The sequence below is a fragment of the Ambystoma mexicanum genome, chromosome 4p (genome assembly GCF_040938575.1).
Source record: "Ambystoma mexicanum isolate Mex_15411 chromosome 4p, UKY_AmexF1_1, whole genome shotgun sequence".
Classification (NCBI taxonomy): domain Eukaryota; kingdom Metazoa; phylum Chordata; class Amphibia; order Caudata; family Ambystomatidae; genus Ambystoma; species Ambystoma mexicanum.
This window is the reverse complement of record NC_090927.1, coordinates 903369722-903391635: the sequence shown is the minus strand read 5'-3', so window position 1 is coordinate 903391635 and position 21914 is coordinate 903369722. Positions and strand designations below refer to the sequence as shown.

The window sequence follows — 21914 nt, the reverse complement described above, 5'->3', positions numbered from 1 at the left end:
CCATCTAGTTAGGAGTGTCAGTCCGAGTGGAGGGAAAAACAAACCAGGAACAAGCTGTAGAAAGTCAAAAGTTCCAGTAGCAATCAACACTGTTGTTGGGGAAATGTTTCAGGGACTGGACGATGGGCGAACTCCCGAACATATGAATCAGCACTCCAGCAACACAGGAGGAGCAAAGCAAACCATAGGATGCAGCAGCAGACCCGGTTACCAGATTCTTAGTCAGGCATACCAAATTAGAGACACTGGAATGGATCTCGCTGCAGTCGAATGAAGAAGCTCCAGGCAAAGGATTCTTTGTGGTCCTGTGCTTCTGGCACCCTTTTCAAAGCACCAGTGAAGAACAGTTAGCACCCAGTCAATTCATCTCGCTTTCCCTGTCCAGGACTCTGGTGAAAGGACTTCAAGGAGTGGAATCTTACGTATGGAAGTCTGGAAGGATTCCAAAGTTTCAGGAGGATCCAATCTTCGGACAGCGATACACTGCACAATGGCCACAGGTCCAAGGGTATTGACGGTTTGCAGCAAGCGAATATCACAGATCATGGGAGGACTCGAAATGCAAGTCGTCTTCAGACTGTAGGTCCCACCACTCTAAGGGAAAGTCCTTTTTGGGGCTCTCCTGGTGCTTGGCATTCAGGAGAATTTTCATTTATGTGCCAATTCCCTTTCAACCTTAGAGGCCCCCAGCTCTTTTGCTGGACTTAGGGCTTGTGACTTTTTACACCTGATTGAGTGGGACCTTTTTCTCACTCTTGTGTTTTTCCTGACTAGGATTTGTGTGTTTTAGTGTTTTATCGAGTCTGATGAACTCCATAAGCATCTACTTTTTGTGCAGTGACACTGAAAAGTCCCTTGGACTGCTCTTAATGTTTAACTACATTTTCTTGGTTGAACTACCGTACCCAAGAATAGTAAGATGAAAGGAATCTTACTTACCTTTTCTCTTTGTAGGTCCAGCACACACCATTTTATGTGGAGTGCTGCGGGGTTACTTAGTTGCCCCTTATCCTACTTTCTCACGTAATATTTTTTGTTACCCTCACTACTTTAAATGGCTGGTGGCAGTGGTTGAAATTTTACTAGCATTGTGCTTTTCTACCGCAGGCTGCAGTACAGCACCGATGGGTGTCCATTTTATCAAAATTGCCCGGCCTTTTTTTCCGTCATTTCTTGTTTGCAGGTCTTTCTCAGCATTTACTCTGTGCGTTGACAGGTTTGAACCCTTTGTGCGTTTTGCCTTTGTAGGCTTCAGCCCAGAAGCCCGCCCCTGGCTCCAGTGCATCTGGAAGGACAGGATGTGGGGGCTGGGTGGGAAAAACTCCTGTCCTTTGTTTCTAGTTGTGTCTGAACAAACCCAGTCCTGATTGGCCTGCTAGCTGTCCTAAAAGGACAGCCTCCCTGCTGTGAGATTGACAGCACAGGCTGTGCATTAATGGGAGAAACCTGCCTAAAAGGTGAGGGTTCTGGGACTAGAGTCAGAGTCGACCACTGGAAGAAACCGTGAAGAGAACCCTGCTACAACCTCCTGGACCTTGAATTGCTCGGTGCAGCCCTGTGCTGTGCAGACCTTTTTCACCTCGACAGAGAAGCTGGCGGAACAACTTCTCCCCTTGGTTTAGTGGGACCAACTAACCCCAAGACGAACTCCACTTGGGTGCAATCCCAAACTTGCTGTGCCTCTCCGTTGCTGCAGAAGCCAAATGCCAGTGATCAAGTGTCCATAATCAAGTGCAGCGTCTGCCACGAAACGGATCCGGCCAAAAGCTCCAGGAGCCTCCCAAGAACCCTCCAGAAGCAGGAAATCTCGATTGAGTCCCCCTCACCAGAGTACAGGACCGAGGGAGCAAGGAAAGTCTAACCAGAGATTTGATGTACATCAGTGCTGTTTGCGAAGCGCTGAAACCGCAAAGTCACGCTGAATCGAAGAGAGCCCGTAGCTGCCGACGACCTTCCAGAATACCGCCGCAGGAGCCGTCCTCCCTCTTGTCGCCGCGACTGAGGCTCAGGAACCAGGGTCTGTATAGCTGTAGCAAGATTGTCAGGATTCCATGGTATAGTTTTAGAGTTCCAATAGCATTTACATACAAAAGCATTCCATGGTACATTTCAAGAGTTTCAAAACCGCTAAGCTCGTTTGAGCAAGATTAAAGTTAAGGACCCTAATACATCGTCTGCGTGCCGCGCGAGCGTCATCTCGAGGAAGAGGATTTGAATCTGAGACTTGATGCGTCGGAGTCATCGGAGCCAGTTTGAAACGTCGGAAGGTAGCGCGGAAGAATTCCAGTCAAACAAGAATCATATAGAAAAAGTAAGATTAAGAGCTGAAAGTGCATCAGTTGCTGGCAAGCAAAGAAGAAATATTGAACTTGTCAGTTTTAGTAAACACATGTCTATGAGCTAAAGTGAAATGAGTTTACAAAGGAATTAAATGAGGTTTTAGGTAAAGCAACCAGGAGAGGGGAAATACAGTTTATTTTCAGCAGAAAAGAGAAAGGGTCAGCATTGACATTAGCTAGACCAGAAGGTTATGAAAGAAAATAGCTGTGAAGATATTGTGAAAGAAAAGAAACTACAGACTACATTTATTCAACTGCAACAAGTAAAGAAAGCCCATCAGCATCAGAGCATTTGCAGCAGGTACTAAGAAGGAGGGTGGCAATAATTTAGTAAAATTAGAATAACGGTAGAGTGGTTAGTAATCGATATATATTATTGTCTCCTAGATAATCGCAGACACTGAGGCGTTTCAATCCAGTTCCAGAGGGCATCAGTGAAAGCCAGTGAAGACCTGCATTTTATATTTTCTCCATTCCCCTTTCCCATTGGGCTTGCCAATTTGGGTAGTTTTATCTGCTGAGAGACTGTTAGGCAGGCAGACTTGGGGGGGGGGGGGTATCTGGTGGGCCAGCATCACTCCTGCAGGAAGATTCAAGACTGGACCTGGAATCCAGCTGGACCACCTTTCTAACCAAAGGTGGTGTTTGGGCTCGGCGGTACTTCGCTTCTGCCTTACGTCTTGCTGTCTCACTTCAGATTTGCACTTGCACCACAGGCCTAACAGCTTGAGTGTCATCAATGAGTTTCTGTGAACAATCTGACTTTGTGAAAGACTTTATCCAAGAATTGCATCAGAACTATAGACTTTGTCCAAATGACGTTGGCTTTCCTGGCCCCCTAAAGACACTCTTCTAAATCAATTGACTTTGGCATTGCTTGTCCCTGTTAGGGAGAGTTCTAAAGTGTGCTAATTCCCTTTCACCTTAAGACCCGCTGCAACCTTTGCAGGATTTTGAGGACTTTATTTTTTTTTTTAACTGGATCGAGTGTGACCCTTTTTTCCCACTCTCTCATGTACTTTGATGTGTTTTACCTCTGTTTTCAGAGCACTCAGTGCAGTGACACAGGGAAGCCTTTCAGGCTTTCCCCAAGTTTAACTACCTTCTCTGGGATAAACTACTGTTTCCCAGAGTAAGTAAAGTGAAATTTACTAGTCTTTCAAATTCCTAGACCCAGCACACCCTATCTTACAATAGAGTGCTGGAGGGGTTACTTAGTATCCTGTGTGTCTAGATACTGATGTAGCAGTCAAATGCTACCCTTTCCTCTCAGAATGGCTGGTGGCCGTGGTTTCACAACAAACTACAATGATTTTTCCTAACCACAAACTATTCGTAGTACTGGTAACGTTAAATCGCGAGAGCCATGTTTTTCAAGATGGCATCTGAGCCCCCTTGTTACAACAGGTCCCGGTCGTCTTTTTTTGCCATTTCTTTGTGGAAAGGTCCTTCTAGAGTTTGTCTCTGCGCGCCAAACCAGGTTTGGTCCCTTTGTTCATTTGCGTTTGGCGGGCTTCAGTACTGAAGACCGCCTCTGGCATCTGAGTTTCTGGGGTGGGCAGAAAGTGATGGAGGTGCCCGAAACTCCCTGTGCTTAGTCTCCTAGGAGGCCCAAATGCACTCTAGCGTGATTGGCTGGCTGACTGTCCGGCAAGGACAGCCACCCAGCTTAGTGAGTGGCAGCTAGGCTGGAATGAAAAGGAGAAAACTGTTTAAAATGCGAGTCTAGAGGACTTGAAAGCAGAGTCAACCACTGCAATGAAAGAACCGAAGACGAGCTGGAAGACGACAGCTGCTACAACTCCTGGATCGCTGGTTTTCCCGGTGATGCCCCCCTGCAGGTCCGAATCACCAAGTTCATCGACAGATAAGCCCCTTCAAGGATGACTTCTTCCTTTGAGTTGGTGGGACCAATCAACTCGTAAGCCACCTGGATACCATTCTCAGAGCTGGTTAGGATTAACTAGGGGGAAGGACACCAGCTTGTGTGCTTGACGACAGCTACTTGAACCGAAGATCTTCCATTTTGGCAGCTTGTTTGACCCGTCCCCGTGCAGTGCAGGAGTCCCCCGGCGTCCTCCCTCGTCCCCACGACAGAGGCTCAGGAACAGTGAGATTTGCAGGAACTGCCAGGAACAAACGTCTTTAGCTGCATCTTTTCTTCATATTAAGATACTGTGCCAACCAGATTGAGAGAATTTACCTCTCGCAGTGAAAGTTCGTAAAACTTTCCCAACTTGCAGGCCTAATCAGCTTGTGACCCAACATATGATTATTTTTCATACAAACGACTTCTGAGAACATTGGCAAAGACTTTACCGGTTAATACAAGAACTGCTCTTTCCTATCCAAGACACTAGCCCATTGACTTTGGCGTAGGCCTTTCCAACTGAATCGAGTCCTCTAGTGAACTGAAACTATTTGCACTGCCTAAGAAAGTATTTGTGATCTATTATATTAACTTGTGCCATTTTACCCCCATTCAAAGTAACTGAAATGCCATTTTACTCCTATTTCAGGGGGGCCTAATTTACTCAGAAACGTATTGGTTTGTTATTGAAGTATATTTGTGTATAGTTTTAAGTTGCCTCCTTCTAGTGAATGTTTTCTAAATGACTAATAAATTAACAAGTGTTTTTACCAAGAAGCCTTGAGTGTGTCTACTTGAACCACTGGGATTTCAAGAGCTCTTTGTAACATCCTTGTACTGCTCACATCCCCTCTTGAGATGAGCCTGGCTGCTCAGCTCGCTACCACAAAACTGTAGTACAGGTTTATGCCAAAGGTTGGTTTTGCTTACACCTGTAGTCCTAATTGTTTGTGGTGGTCCCAGAGAGTACAGCATGCAATTCTGCCTAACAATATAGCGCCTCATATAGAGCAAAATATACATACAAGATCACCCAACCTGTGTTGGTGCACATTTATCAACCTCAGCAGGATGAAAGGCTGAGATGACCTTGCCAGGAGTCAAACCTGCAACCTGCAGATCACACAATGCAGCCCCGAGCACTCACCCACTGAACCATTTTACCAGCTTTAGCTATCAGAAAACCAGCCACTTCCGAAAACAAAGCAACATGCTGCTGGCCACAGCCCAGGAGCCTCAATTAGCAACTATGCCAAACAGTACCTTAATGACCCTGCTCTATGGCTGGAACACTTTGCAAGGAAACCCTCACCCAATCAACCTTGCTCCCTCTCACTCAGAAATAAGAGACTAGGCTCAAGATTCCGTCATTCACACACCTGCAACAACAATTCCAAGCACACTACACCCAAACCACTGTGCACACCCTTTACTATCATTAATTCTAAAACCACCACTCCAGCAGCCAAATCTCAACAGATCAAGGGCGCCCTTATCAACGCCAGATCTCTTCCTGCCCACGCACTTGACATCGCAGACCTTATCACGTCCCTAGATCTTGATTTTATTGCAATATCCGAAACTTGGCTACATGCTGCATCCAGACCGTCACTATCCTTTTCACTACCGCCAGACTATGGTATCACACGATGCAATCGCAATGCTGCCCAAACTAGAGGGGGCGGAGTTGCCTTCATTCATAAAAACTCACTTGGTCTAAGAATGGCTACCAACTCCAAATTTGATTCGGCTGAACTACTCTCAGTCAAACTACTTCCATCGCCCTACCAAACTGCCACCCTTCATCTTATCTACAGACCTCCTGGCCCTGCACCTTCCTTTGTTGGCGAAATGTCTACTTTACTTATTGATGAAACTAAAACCAACTCACAAATTATCATTTTAGGTGACCTCAATCTGGGACTCTGCGACCCAAATACTCTACTGCCTCGGACCTGGAGAATGTTCTAACCGACCTTGGGTTCACCATGCACATCCAAGAACCCACCCATACCAAAGGGAGGACCCTTGACTGGTTAGCCGGTATCAATTGCAATATCAATGTCCTTGCCAACACCACCTGTTTATGGTCTGACCACCATATCATCTTTAATATTTAAGCAGCCCCACACTCTCCTCCTACGATAGCACCAGCCCTCCCCACTAGAAATAAAAGGGACATAACCAAACAGAAACTACTCCCACTGCTACTCCCATATCTCAATACAGCCACATACTCCTGCACCGACCCCACAACCTTAGCAGACACCTATAATCGCACCATGCGCTCAGCCATTAACTCAATTGCCCCTATCAAACTTGGGAAGTCTAAACCGCATGCACATCTCAACTTTTGGTTCACACCCCAGTTAAGAGTGCTCCGCAAAGCTAAACGCTGTGCTGAAATCCGTTGGAAGTCACCCTTCTGACTAGCATGACGGCTTCATCCTTGCCTCCCTCTGTTACAAGGATGCTATTATCCTTGCAAAAAAGGAGTCTCTCAATAACCGTATCATGCAAGCAGACTAACACGAAAGAACTTTTTAAGATCCTAAAGGAACTTTAATCCCCAGCCACCCCCGACACCTGTATCAAAGATAATAAATGGTGTGCCAACATTCAGTCCGCTTTACTGAATAAAATCTCCACTTTACAATCTAAAATCAAAGATAAACAAGACAGCCTGAAGCTGGATAACCGTCCACCTTTAAGGGTTGCCGCTCCAGCTCCTACTAATATTAAACCTTTTGCCTTTCTCCACTTGTTAGGGAGAATTCTCTGTTTAGGCTGAATTTCCTAACCTAGTGAGTCCCCCAGCAGCTTTGCTGGATTTTTGGGGTTTATTTTTTTCTCCTGCCAAGAGTGAGACTCTTTTACCCTCACTCTTTGGCATGTCTTGAGTGTGTTTATTTGAATCTAGATGTGTTTAATGGGCTATGGGGTCTTTTACTCCATAGGGCTTCATGTGTTTTTGTGATGCGTGTTACACAGCACCCTCAGTGCAGTGACACAGGGGTGTCGTAGTGACCCCCCCCAGTATAAACTCCATACGTCTCCCAGGGCACGTAAAGTCACCATTGACTTTACTAGTCTTAAATTCTGAACAGAACCAGTACAAACCATCATATTGTGGACGTACTGGTTGGGGCAATTCAATTGCCCCAGGGTCTGTTAGTCGAGGGGGCACGTCTCCGTCCCCCCTGATCGAGTTTTGGCTGGTGGCAGTGGATACTACTTTTTATATTCAACCGCAAATATTTTCCTATGGGATTTCCCATTGTTTTAGGCTACTATCTTTAATTATTTACGGTAGCCTCAAACATACCGACGGTTTATATAATTAATATTAATTCTCCGGTTGGTATTTTTTGCCAAAACTTGATTCTAAAATGGTGTTTGTGTTCTCTTCTGTGACTCCAACCCAAGTCGAGCCCTTTGTTCCACTTTTTGGCGGGCTTCTCCACAGAAGCCCTCCAAAGTGGTGCCACTCTGTCTGGGGTACTTAGATGGGGTGGAGGGGGATTTAGGCACCCTGGACTGAGTTGCCTAGGCAACTCAAGTCGCACTCCGTCCTGATTGGCCCAAGCGGTGAGCCGGCCGGCTCACCACTTAGCATGTTTGAGTGACAGAATGGGGGTTTTCTGCATAAAAGCAGGGCTTTGGGGACTGGCACTTCAGAAGTCGCCACAGAACCTAAGAATCCGACGAGGGAGAAGCTGAGCCGACCTGCCACGACACCACCACCGGTGGAGCCCTGCTGGACCACCTCACCACTTTTCCCAACGACAGAGGAGATCTCCCACCGGAGAGTCTTCTTCCTTTGACTGGTGGGGATAACCAGTTTCACCGTCTTTTCGCCTTCCCGACGTACCTCGTGGCCGCCTTGCCTGTGCCAAGCACCCCGGCAACCGGGATACCACGTTTTACCACGACCGCAAAACAAAGGTACCACCTTTAACCGGAAAACTCTGCGGCTGGTTTCTTCCCTGATAGTGCAACGACCTTCATCTTTCCTCAAAGTCGAGATCTTCTCTTCCCCTGGACAACGACGCAACTTGCACCCACTGCCAGGAACAACTGCCACCGCTGGAGGATCCTTCCCACTTAATGTACCGTGTCCCGCCCGGCTTCCATTGCTACCGACTGTACGGAGTAGATTTAGCCCCCGGCTTTCGAACCTGGGTTAGCCTGGGACACCCTGGCTAAACTTTCCTAAGCCTCTCTTAACTCTCTGCAAGACTTTACAAGCCTAGAGTAACTGATCTTGGGCGCATTTGTGCTCTGCTCTCTCTAAGAGTGGGCCCAGCCTTTGGACTTCGGCTCACCAGTGACTTTTGCTCTTCTGCCTTGCTAACAGTGTTCCTGAACCTTAGAGTGGTGTACCTTTCCATATTCTGTCTTTTTCTCTCCCTTTCTCACAAACTTATTGGAGTGCCATCTAGTTAAGCGCTCACCTCTGTATGAAAATAAGTGGTGTTTTACTGAGACTCATCTGATAAGGAAAAAGGGGTGTACATATTACAATAGTAACTGTGTTTAGAATATTTTACAACAAGAGTGCTGGAGTGTTTCAAACTGTTTTTAAATAAATAATTATATACTTTGATACCAAAGCTCTGGTCAGTGTTTGCTTGTATTATTGTACCCGAGTGCCTATTGTGTATACTTTGCAACTCTTCTTGAGAGAAGTCTGACTGCTCAGCCACAGCTACCAGGTAAATCTGGGTGGTACAGACTGCTACCAAGTGGTTTTACTGCCAACACCTGTAGTCTTAAATCTTTTGCAGTGTTCCCTAAGGGAACTGCACAGGTTTCTGCCTAACACCACTCACCATTGTTGAGGTGGAAGACATCATCAAGAGAATCAAACCGTCCAACTATCAAGGCGATCCTTGCCCTGCCCCTATCATTAAGGATTCTGCCCACAACCTGGCCCCTTTCATCACGGCCTTTATTAACTCCTCTTTCAAAACAAGTATTGTCCCCGACAACCTCAGATGCATGGGTGACCCCACTGCTGAAAAAAAACATCACTAGACCCAAGCATACCTACTAACTTCAGACCTATAACCAGTGTCCCGTTCCTGCTTAAAATTTTAGACCATGCAGCATACCTGCAGATACAAGACCACCTGGAATTTAATAATTTCCTGGGCCTACGTCAATCGGGATTTCGTCCCATACATGGGACCGAAACGGCTTTGATAGATCTGAAAACCCAAATCGAGGTCTTGAAAGACAACAGGAAACTAGCCTTACTACTACTCCTAGACCTTTTTGCGGCCTTTGATCTGGTCAATCACCAAATCCTATGCCAGCACCTTCATTCTGCTGCCCATTTCTCTGACTCAGCCACGGCGTGGATCAAATCCTTTCTGAGCAACAGATCCACGAGGGTCTTCTCACCCTCTGCAGCAGCTGACCCCGCTCCGATTCACTGCAGCGTCCCTCAAGGTTCTTGCGTGTCACCTACACTCTAACGTCTTCACTAAACCACTCTTTGATGTACTTGACTATCTGGGTGTCTCCTACACTAACTATGCGGACGACACCCAGATACTCCCTCCCATCACTGGCGACTATATAGCCGACACCAAGGCCTTGAACGACGTCCATCTGGTCATCCAGGCCTGGATGGCCCAACACAAATGATGCCTTAACGACAAGACGGAGCCCCTCATTCTGGGCTCCTCGCAACGTCTAAACAAACTATCTCCATCCTATCAGTCATTCATCATAGATGGAAACATTAAGCTTTCTAAAGACACAAAAACCTTGGGTTTCTATCTCGACGCCACTCTGTCTTTGACACGACAAACTAATGCAGTCAGATCAGCCTCTGCCTACACCTGCAAACTCATTGCAGCTTGCAGACCTTTCCCGACTACACCGAACAGCGTCACCCTAGCCAGAACTCTCATGTCTAAAATGTACTATTGCAGTGCTCTCTACTTCGGGACTAGCCAAGGGAATCTGAATAAACTACAAATCACCCAGAATAATGCCATCAGAGCAGCTCTAAACATTCCCAGAAACCATCACATTTCTGAGTCTAGAACCAACCTACACTGGCTACCTGTCAAGCAGAGAATCTCACTGAAAACACGCCCTTACCCACAAATGCCTGGACAATAAGGGCCCCTCCCCCCACCTTTCCAACCTGCTTTCCCTCCATACCGCCACACAACCTCAAAGAACTGCTCAGACCCACAGCCTATCGATACCAAGGTTTAAGCTACAAAAAGCTGGGGCACCAGCTTCCCTGTTCTAGCCTCTAAATTGTGGACACCCTCCCTGCCACCATCAGATCCAAGGACTCATTTAACATCAAGTCAAAAACGAAAACATGGCCCTTTGATTAGAACTGAGACACTCCTTATTGCATCATGCATCAAATAAATAAAATACAAATTACAAATTACAAATAAAAAAAATAAGTTTTTAGGGTTATCAAGGTAGACCACAGGGTAGCCAGGGAGACCTCCGGAATCGCAGGTGCGACCCCTGGCAACCACTAAATGACATCCCTGGCAAGCAAACCGTTCAGGGAGGAACTGAACGAAGATGGTGACCTGTGACGACTTTTCTTCGAACACCGTGAAGGCCATGAAGTGGTGAGACCCACTCCTAGAGCGAGATCTTTTAGCTTTCTTCCGACAAAGCGAGTCACCCCTCGACTCGTTGGAGGATCAGTTTCTACAGAGTTTCGAATGGGATTTATGTGACCTACCTGCAGGTAATTAGCCTCTATGTTCCTTCAGGATTCCACTGTCATTGATAGGCAGGATCCACTCCGATGTCTTATGATCGGATGCCAAGCACCACAGACACACCTGATGGGGGGTCCATAAGGGACATTGTCGCCCCGTAGGTGTGGCATTGTTTTGAACCCTGAATTTTGGAGACAATGCCATTTTTTCCACAGAATTTGATAGGTTTCTCGAAGGAACGAAGCACACCGATATTCTAAAGCAATAGCTCTCGCAGAGAAACGGAACTGAAGCCAACGGTCGCTGCAGACACTATATACCAGTGAAGATGTTGACTTTGAGACGGAGGCCCTCGAGGGACATCGAATCAACAGGCATCAATGCACAACCACCCCTGCTGGAAAATGTTTCCTAAACAGCTACATCTGGATATAGATATATCAAAAGATGAGAAATATGTGGGAGGACACAATCCATTCGAATGAGAGTTTTGCATCCTTCTATATCTTTTTTTCATTTATAAAGCGCACAAACTACCCTCGGGCATCGAGGCGCTGTTACAGAATACGCACTTGACATAGGTACAATATGGACGATAACGTTAATAGATTAGTTGCAGGGAGGTTTCAGATCTCAATTTAGGTGGCAGTGAGTTCCAAGATTTTGGTGCTAGTACTTCAAAACTCGACCCACCTGCTAAGTTAGATGTGCAGAACCAGCTCCTCGTTACCCAGTGTTAGCTCCTGGTCACTATTTAATGCTCGACACCCATGAGCTGCTTTTAGCTTCTGCTCATCTAATCTTAATTTCGAACCTTGTAATAAAACTTTCAAAAAGAATGCTACTGCCTGTAGGCTATGTAACAGGATAAAGCGTGTATATGACCATTTATTAAAACTCAAGATGGAGCTAAAAATAGTGACCCTGCATTGCTATGTTTCATGCCATTAATCCAGGTTAAAAAATCTAACATGCAGCTAAATTATGCTAACTATCTGTTCACATCAGCAGTGCAAACAAAAAAATCGTTTTGTTAAGTCATTTTGGCAAATTCTGGAAATCGTGCACATTAACCATGCATGTGAGAAGAAACTATGTTTAAAAGTGGAATATGGTTGTATAAAGTTTCAACAAAATCAAATTTTCAAGCACGGCTTTAAAGTGCAAACAGAAAGGTGACACCAGGATGAACAGATATACATTGAAGGAATAAAAGTTAAAACTAGTAGTGGTTACAGATTTTATAAGTTATTTACCTCAACAAATGAAAACATCAGTGCATTCTCCGCCATTTTCATCTGCTGCTGGGCCTGGTTAAGTCTAATGGAAAAGGCTTCCCACTTTTCTTTCAAGAGTACATCTAAAAGAAAGGAGTGCGTAAAGTAAGCAGCATGCTATCTTTTGGTTTGCATATACCACAATTTTGTCAAACTATCCTGCATGCACAGCAATGTTCAGAAGCAATTCGATATGGTAATTGCTTTGGCCCCGAGGTTAGGCAAACTTTTAAAAAAAAAAAAGTTACTCACTGTAGCGACTAACATACTCTTACTCCCCTTTCTTCCATACTGCATGGGGGTCCCTTCCTAGGGACGGGAGACGGAACCTTTTTCACAAAAAAAAACCTTCCCCCTTTAAATTTAGAGGCGCACGGGGGTATAGCCCTAGGAGCATGTGCTGCCCTGACTGCGCCCTCCGGCGCCACAACTCAGTCCCCATAGACGCGTCGACAATAGATTTAATATTGCCTAATGATACCAGTTTCATTAGGGGGGAGGATGGTGCGATTTATGGAGGAAATGGGACCAAGGACTAAGAGTACGTTAGTCACTACGGTGAGTAACTATTAAATTACCAGATGTGGCCTTTTAATGGGCGGGTACAGTTTGGCGAGTCCCGTCAAATGCTTGACAATGGGATTGGAAGAGCAGACAACTTCCTCCTCCGAGTTTCTGTAGGCCCCAATGGCTGCCAAGTAAGTGCAGAATGTGTCTACCAGCACTTCCGAATGGGCAAGGAGCGCCGAGAAGAAGAGCACATCATCCGATGTACATGTGGTGAGGAGGGGAGGCGAGGAGGGGGGGTCGATATCCTTCGAGTCAGCCCAGTAGCAGAACCTGGTCCACTTGCTCTGATACTGGGCCCTGGTAGATTTGCTCCTAGCGCCCTGTAGGATATTTAGATTAGCCTGGGAAAGGCTGAGGTGCCTTAGCGTGACCTGCTCAAGAACTACGATGTGAGGGCTTGTTTCTGTGGCGCGGGGTGGATGACCCTGCCCCCCTACTGCGCCAGAAGATATGCTGGGCCCGTCGGAAGGCAGATGGATGGCCTCTCCGATAGAACCATGGCCTGACTGGCCACCACGGGGCTATTAGAATGATGCTGAGGCGGTGAGCCATCTTGCATATCACTATCAGTGGTATGGGCAGGAAGGCATTCGCTGTCATACCATCCTAGTGGATCTGGAATGCATCACCCAGGGAGCCGGGGTCCCTGCCAGGAGGCGAACAGTTGGCACTTCCTGTTGTCCCAGGAAGCAAAGAGATCCACCTGGGGGTGACCCCCTCTGCTGAATATCTCCTGCAGTACAAGGTCGTTCAACTGCCACTCGTAATTGTACACTCCCAGTCTGCAGAGCCTGTCTGCCTCCAGGTCGTCTTCCCCCGGAAGGTGGACGGCCGTGAGGTAGGTATTGTTCTCCAGGGGCCATTCCCACATGCTGACTGCCAGTGTGCACAGTGGAGGGGATCTGGTGCCTCCCTGCTTGTTGACATAGAACATGCTGGTCGAGTTGTCTGAATGAGAACTACCTTGCCCTCGATAACCGGAAGGAAGACCCCGAGCGCTAGCCATATGGCCTTTAGTTGATTGATGAGACTCCTGTTCCTGCCAGGTCCAGGTGACATGGACGCAGTGGTTGTCCAGAATGGCCCCCCCAGCCCACGAGAGAGGAGTCTGTAGTGATGGTGACCTGTGGGGTAGGAGGCTGGAAAGGCTTGCCCGTCCACAAGTTGCAGTCCCTGGACCACCATGTGAGGTCCGGGTGAAGAGAAGGAGGAACGTTGATCATCTCTGAGAGCCTTGCTCCTGGTTCAATGACGCTGCAAAGTGCAGCTGTATCCTGAGTCTCATGTGGGGGGCAGCCAATGGGACCACTGCCATGAGACCCAGTAGGTGTTGGTACCACCAAGCCGATGTCACTTCTCTGCTGAGAAAGTGTGCTGTGGCCCTCTTGATGGCCGTTATGTCTTCTGAGGGGAAAAACTGAGCATGTGTCCTAGATGAGCCCCAAGGAGGTCAGTCTCTGCTTATGCTGCAACGTCTTGCGGTGGAGTGAAAAGCCCAGATCATGCAGTGTGCTCATAAGAGCATGGGAAGTGTGGTGCACCACTTCCGGAGATATCATCCAGACGAGCCAGTCTAAGTACGGGTGATACTGGGCCCTGTGGTAGGCCGCCACTGTACTCATCAGCCTGGTAAAGACTCTGGGGGCTGAATTGAAGCCGAAAGGAAGCACCTTGTATTGGAAATGGTAGCCCATGATCCTGAATCGTAGAAAAAAACAATGAGGCTGCCAAAACGGGGTGTGTAAGTATGCATCCTTCAGATCCAGGGAGCACATCAAGTCTCCCTTACACAATGTCTCTGCTATTAAAGCTAGCGTAACCATCTAGAATTTTTTTTTTTTTAGAGGTAGGGAGAGTTTTAGGGTGAAAAGGTCCAGCACAACTCTCTGGCCCGCCTGGTTCTTTTTCTGAATGGCGAAAATCCTGGAGTAAAAGCCCAAGCCTTGATGGGAGGCTGGGAATTCCTCCACTGCATAGCTCTCCACGAGCGACCGGATCTCCGCCAAAAGAGTTGCTGTACCAATCTGTGGTAGTAGAGGGGAAGAGGGAGGAGAGGCTGGGATGGTAGGCGATACCCGTGGATACTACAGAGATGATCCAGGGGTCCGTGAAATTCTGGCACCAGAATTGCACATGGAGAGCAAGCTTGCCCCCCACTGGAGACACGTGTACCCCCCAGGGGGGCATGTCATGCCTGCATTCCCTCTGAAACTGTCGGCGGAGGAGGGGGACAGGGAAAAATAAACCCCCCCTTTTTTGTTCCTTGTGCCGATGTTGGGACCGTGAACGATCCGGCTGCCTGGACCGCCGCTCTTTGAAGCTGCAGAACCCTGTGTGTGTATGCACCTTGTCTGAGCGCTGCTGTGACTGGGTGTAGGTTTTGAGGGTGGTCTTTGTCAGGATGGATAAAGACTTGACCGTTTGTGAGCCATTTTTCTTTTTATCGAGCCCCTCATCCGTGCTAGAGTGGACGAGGTCACCCCCCCCCCCGAACGGCAGGTCTAAAAGATGAGTTCCTGGACATCCAGGTTGAATTTCGTATCACAGAGCCAGGCCGTTCTCCTCATGTCCGTGGCAATGCTGATGGCCCAGCCAGAGGTGTCAAAGTGGGCCACGGTGGACTCTGATGTTCTGTGCCACCAACTTGGCCTCTGCCAATCCCGCCTTGAATCGTGATTGGCTCTCTGCCAATAGCTCTGGGAGGAAATCCACAATTTCCTGCCAAAGCCTCACTTTAACGGCTGCCAGCATGGCCTCCGCATTGGCTTGACTAAGGTGCAAGGATGCGTTGGAATACAGCTTCTTCCGGTACGCCTCGAAGATCTTCTCCTTGCCTAGCAGCCTCGCAACAGAGGAGGCCAAGAACGACTGAGGCTTGGAGTATAGTGAGGCTGCAGCGGTCACCGAGGAGTGTGGCTGAGGATGGGCCAACAGCAAGTGTATCCCCCTCCAACTGCCTGTACTTGGCGTGCAGGCGTTTACTGACCAGCTGGACCGAGTGGGGCTCGAGTCAGACCTTCGTGGCCAAGGCAACTACGTCTTCCTGCATCGGGATCCCCAATCTGGCAAGAGGACGTAGCGTGAGGACCTCTGCGGGGACCCCCCTCTGCTGATCGCTCAACCTCAGGTTGAGGAGGGCCCAAGTACTCTGCCAGCCCTGCAAGACATTTGTGGAAGGCCTTGGCTGACGGTGTGTTGTCGTCCTCTTCCTCATATGTGTCCTCCTGGGGGTCCGGTACCGGTGGATGGGTGCTGGGAGTCGAAGGCTAAGGAATGGGGACTGTAGCCAGAGAATGCTACGGAACCGCCTGTACTATCGGCTGTGGGGACGGAGCGGGCGCTGGAAGCTGCACTGGGTCCAGCAGCACCAAAGCCATTGGTCGGAGCCGGTCCCTAATGGCATCCCAGAGGATGATCCCCCATTCGAGGAGATTTCATGAGCCTGAGGAATCTTTCAAAGAACCTGGCCTCACAGGGCAGAGGGGTGGTAGGTGATATTGACGGGGTAGCGAGAGGCTGCTGGAGCTGTTGCATGCCCTGCCTGTACAGACGCAGCGGCCACCTTGCCTGCGCAAAAGAATGATAGGCTGTAGGCCACGTACCTGGTTGACACCAGTCCCACCTTGTCACTCGCACCTGCTCCATTCCTTGGTGCGGTATCGGGCGGGTGTTCGTAAGGAACAAGTTACTTACCTGTAACTGTTGTTCTCCAGCATGGGTCTGGCATGGATTCACATGCTCATGAATATTCCCCGTCGTCAGGCTGGGAATCCTCGGTAAAGAAAAAACCAGTATCATTTTCGTTTCGGATCTGTCTTTCGTAGTAATAACCAATCACTGGTCTCTGCGTCATACTGACCACAGCCAATGACTGCCCTCTACCTAAGCACCGCCTCTGGCAGCCATCTTCAGATTTGGAAGCACGTGAAGTGGCAGTATGACCAAGTGAAGAGCCGCAGAGGGGTAGGCGGGAGGGTTCGCATGTGAATCCATGCCAGACCCATGCTGGAGAACAACAGTTACAGGTAAGTAACTTGTTCCTTCTCCAGCATGGGGTCTGGCATGGATTCACATGCTCATGAATAAAGAATACATAGCAGTACACACATGCACAACCACGGGAGGTGGCAAAGGCTCAACATTAAGCATTACATCAAACTCAACATTAAGCATCTTACCTCCTCACCAGGCTCACCTCAGGCGAACAGGTTGCGCAGCACTGCTTGGCCGACCCTGGACTCCTCCCTGGAATCCCGGTCGACGCAGTAGAATTTCGTGAAGGTGTGCGTCGACCTCCACGTAGCAGCCCTGCATATGTCCAGCAGGGGCACACCAGATAGGAACGCCGTGGTAGCTGCGATCGCTCTGGTGGAATGGGCTCTCGGACGGCCAGGCAGCGGTCGGTTTGCCAACCGGTGACAGTACATGATACAGCCGGAGAGCCATCTGGAAATGGAAGCCTTCGAGAGAGCCTTCCCCTGATTGACAGGTCCAAAGTTCACAAAGAGTTGTGACGTCTTCCGAAAACACTTTGTGCGGTCTATGTAGAACTTCAGCGCTCTAGCCACATCCAGCGAGTGCAAAGTCCTCTCAGCCGGCGACGAAGGCGACGGGAAGAACACAGGCAACACCAAGGGTTCGTTGAGATGGAAGTCCGACGGTACCTTGGGCATGAAGGAGGGGTGCGTCCTGAGCACTACCCTCGTGTCGTGAAAAGTCAAGTACGGGGCCTTGCAGGAAAGGGCCTGGATCTCTCCCACCCGTCGTGCGGAGGTGATGGCCACAAGAAACGCCGTTTTCCACGACAAACTTCAACGGGGCCGAGTGCAGAGGTTCGAACGGAGGTCCCATGAGCTTGGTCAGCACCACGTTGAGCTCCCACGCCGGGGCCGGAGCCTTCACCGGCGAGAACGATCTGAACAGTCCCTTCATGAACTCTTTCACCAGACGATGAGACCACAAGGACGTCCGCCCCGTGGTTCTGGTGTATCGGGAGATCGCAGCAAGATGAATCTTGATCGACGCGTGTGCCAGTCCAGCTTTGGCCAGCGTCAGCAGGTACTGCAGTACTTGGGGAGCCGTAATCCGTAGAGGGTTAATCTTCTGTGCGTGGCACCAGACAGAGAACCTCTTCCATTTGTGTCCGTAGCATTTAAGAGTCGAGGACGCCCTGGCCTTTGCAAGAACCTCTCTGCAGTCGGCCGGTATGTCGTATCCTCCAAACTCTAGCGCTGCAGGAGCCAGGCCAGCAAGTTCAGCGATTTCGGGTCGTGGTGGAGGATGGCGCCTCCTTCCCTGGAGAGTAGATCCGCGTCCACCGGCAGCTTGATTGGCGGGGACGCTGACAAGTCCAGAAGGTCCGGGAACCATATCTGCCTCGGCCACGCAGGTGCGACGAGGATCATCCTGCACCGTGACCTCTTGAGCTGGTTGACGAGCCGGATTAGCAGTGGCAAAGGAGGGAACGCATAGAGGAACAGGCCCTCCCAGGGGAACGAGAAAGCATCGCCCATGCTCCTCGCCTGGGGAAACCTGCTGGCGAACCTCCGGCACTTGGAGTTAGTCGCCGTCGCGAACAGGTCGATCTGGGGTGTGCCCCACCGTCGGAAGAGGCGATCCACTAGATCCTGCCGTAGTTCCCACTCGTGGCACGAGCGCAGCTCCCTGCTGAGTGAGTCGGCGATGGTGTTTTTTTATCCCTGCCAGATGAAACGGCACCAGAAACATCCCTTGGGCGACTGCCCAATGCCACAGGTCCTGCGCCTCCTTGGACAGTGCTGGGGACCTGGTTCCGCCCTGTTTTCTGATGTAAAACATGGTGGTGGTGTTGTCGGTGAAGATCCTCACCACCTTGCCCTTGAGGGACGGAAGGAAGGACCTGAGGGCCCAAAACACTGCACGGAGCTCCAGGACGTTGATATGTAAGGATTTCTCCGTCGGGAGCCAAAGGACCCTTGCGTGCAGATTTTCGGTGTGCGCTCCCCACCCTTCCAGGGAGGCATCCGTGGTCACTGTCTCCTGGTGGTCTGGGGTCTGGAAGTCCATGCCCGCCGTCAGATGCGCGCGGGTGCCCCACCACCGGATCGCTCGTCGGAAACTCTCGTCGAGTGTGATCCTTTCCTCGAAGCTGCCCATCGTTTGGATCCAGCGCGCGTCCAGGAACTCCTGCTACGGGCGCATCCGGAGCCTGCAAATGGGAATGAGGTAGATGCAGGAAGACATCATTCCGAGGAGGGACTTGATGGACCTCACCTTGGCCGCGTCGGCCACCAACATCCGCTGCACCTTGGCCAGGATGGTCCTGGTCCTCTCCTCCGACGGGGAGGCCAGAAGGGACACTGTGTTGAACCTCGCTCCCAGAAACAGAGTGTCTTGCGCGGGTACCAGGTGGGATTTGGCGTAGTTCACGGAGAATCCCAGGTCCGTGAGAAGTTGGACGGTCCTTGCCGTGTGAACCACGGCGAGCTCCCTTGTCTTGGCTCGGATGAGCCAGTCGTCCAGGTAGGGGTAGACGTGGATCCCTTCGCGGCACAGCTGAGCCGCCACCGGTGCGAGGCACTTGGTGAACACCCTGGGTGCCGACCGTAGACCGAAGGGGAGGGCTTTGAACTGGTAATGCCGCCCTTGGACCACAAACCTGAGGAATTTTCGGTGCCCCTTCAAGATGGGAATATGGAAGTAGGCATCCTCCAAATCCAACGACGACAGGAAGTCTCCTTCCTCCAGCTGGCCCAGGACGTGCTGGAGGGTGACCATCCGGAACTTTTGCGCCTTGATGAACTTGTTCAGACGTCGCAGGTCCAGGATGGGGCGCCATCCCCCCGTCTTCTTCTTCACGAGGAAGTATCTCGAGTAGACTCCGGAGCCCCGAAGCCTCTTTGGGACGAGTTCGATGGCGCCCTTCTTGAGTATCGCCTTCACCTCCAGGAGAAGTTGAGGGACGTGAAGTTCTTTCCTTGCCACGGGGGGGACGCGCGGACACTCTTTGAAACTCGAGCGCGTGGCCCCGGGCCAAGGCGTCCAGCACCCAACGGTCGGTGGAGATGGACTCCCACACGCTGACGAAGCTCGCCAGCCGGCCTCCCACCGGGGTGCTTCAGTGGGGGCCCGACCCCCCGGCCGGTTCAATCCTGCTTCGACGAGGCTTTAGCGCCTTGTCCTTGGCGACGACGGCGGGTCGCCAGGCTTGCCTCGTCCTCTGTAGGCCTCCTGAGATGACGAGCAGGCCGCTTGACGGTAGGAGGAGAAACCGCCGCCGGAACCTTTGGAGGCGCCCTTGCCTCCGCTGCTCCGAAAGGGCGTCCGTCGTTGTTGCAGAATTCCAAGGGCCCGGGCCGTCTCGGTGTCCGCTTTAATGGCCTGAAGGGAATCGTCCACTGTTTTCCCAAACAGGTTGTTCCCATCGAAGGGCATGTCCAGGACTCTGGTCTGAACGTCTTGACGGAAGTCCGTAGCCTTGAGCCATCCACGCCGCCTAAGGCAAACGTCGTTGCCCAACTGGCGGAACCCAGTGTCGGCGATGTCCGTCGCAACGGTAATGGCGTGGTCCGAAGCCATCTCACCTTCCTGCAGGATCTCCAGGGCCTCTGCCCTCTTGTCGTCCGGCAAGAAGTCCAGCAGGGGAGCCAGTTTGTACCAGAGCTCCCTGTCGTATCGGGCCACGATAGCCAAGGCGTTGGCAGCTTTAATCGTCGTCGCTGCAGACGAGATGACTCTGCGTCCCATAGCGTCCAATTTCTTTCCCTCGCCGTCCGGTGGGGAAGTCGATGTGGAGGCCGCACCCCCCCCCGCTTTTTTCCTGGCCGCCGCGGAGACGACGGAGTCCGGAGTAGGCTGCGCCCGGAGGCACAGGGGGGCCGTGTCCGGGACCCGGTACTTTTTCTCGTACCGGTCTCTTCTAGCTGGCGTCGTGACGGGTTCTTGAGGGTGAGGCCCTCATCCCAAATGTCGTCCAATAGAGGCACCGCGAGGACCGTCTTCCTCTTGGCCTCGCGCCGCTGATAAAGGAAACGTTCCTTCTCCTCAGGGCAGAGTTGGAAAAGCTCGGATGCCCTGGCGATCGTCCGTACCCGTCGCTGCCGTGTCAGTCCCCGTATCATCCCCTCGGGTGGACGGGGAGGAGGGCTGGAAGGGGCGCGACGGCTGAAAAGGAGGTGGAGGGTGGATCCTTCTTTTCTTGGTAGGGGGAACACCAGAAGGTCCCGGTTCTGGGTCCCCCGACGGGAGAGGTTCCGTCGGCAACGGTAGTCTCGTCCTTATCTCTGAGCATAAGGACTGTATAGCCAACAAAATGGCCGCCGAGTTGTCTTGCGGCGCTGGCAGAGGGGAATCTGACGGGCGATCAGGGGCCCCGTCGGTACCCTCGACGATGTCGTCGTCCCCTGCGTCGGGATCCATCCCGACGGGCCGGTCTTCTTCCACGCCGAGGCCGTGGCTTAAGACCTCGACCAGCTCCTCCTCCGAGGTTGAGGCCGAATCTACGACGACGCCCTGCCCCCCCCTTTTTCTTCCCCACGGGGGATTTCACGGGGGTCCTATCGATGGGCACAAAAGAGGACTCCCTCCGAGGTGGCAGGGAGACTCTGAGCCCCGAGGTCGCCACCACTGGTGTAGCCTCCACAGGCTGAGCCAGGGCCGCCGCGACAGTTTCGATAGAGGGCTTGGCCGGATGGATTAAGGCCTTCACCACCTTAGGTGCGCTCACCGCCTTATCCTTGAGGGGGGGGGGGACACTGCCTCGCTCCACCTCCGCCTTCGAGCTCGACCGGGGCCCCTCCAGGAGCTTCGCCGGGTGCTCGGCCTTCCTCTTACCCGACCCAGAGCGTTGGCTCGTGGTTGATGGTGCCGGGGATGGTGCGCCCTGCCTGGCGCCCGTAGAGCCCGACCGTTCGGCGCTCCCGGTGCCAGCGGACTCGCGGTGCTTGGCCTTATGTTGGACCCCCGTCGCCGGGGCGTCCTCAAAGGTCTTAGAAGACCGCTCGGATTTCTTCCTCTTCTTCTCGCCGGACGGGCTCTTCCCTTCTAGCCAGTTGGCGAGACGTTGATGGCGGTCCTTCATGGTCCGCTCCGACATGTTGCCGCAAAACGCACAGTTCTTCTCCACGTGAGTCTTGTCCTCATGTAGGCAGTAAAGACAAAAAGAGTGTTC

At 50.9% G+C, this 21914-nt stretch overlaps 1 protein-coding gene across 3 annotated transcripts in view; it reads right to left on the bottom strand.

Annotated features, from left to right (window-relative positions):
- Positions 1 to 21914, bottom strand: part of MDN1 (midasin AAA ATPase 1) — a 2688524-nt gene that overhangs the window by 2388603 nt on the left and 278007 nt on the right. For all 3 annotated transcript variants that reach the window (XM_069606482.1, XM_069606484.1, XM_069606483.1), the window contains exon 17: positions 12176 to 12279. In XM_069606482.1, coding sequence (XP_069462583.1) covers positions 12176 to 12279 — 104 coding nt within the window. The remainder of the gene's footprint in view (positions 1 to 12175; positions 12280 to 21914) is intronic.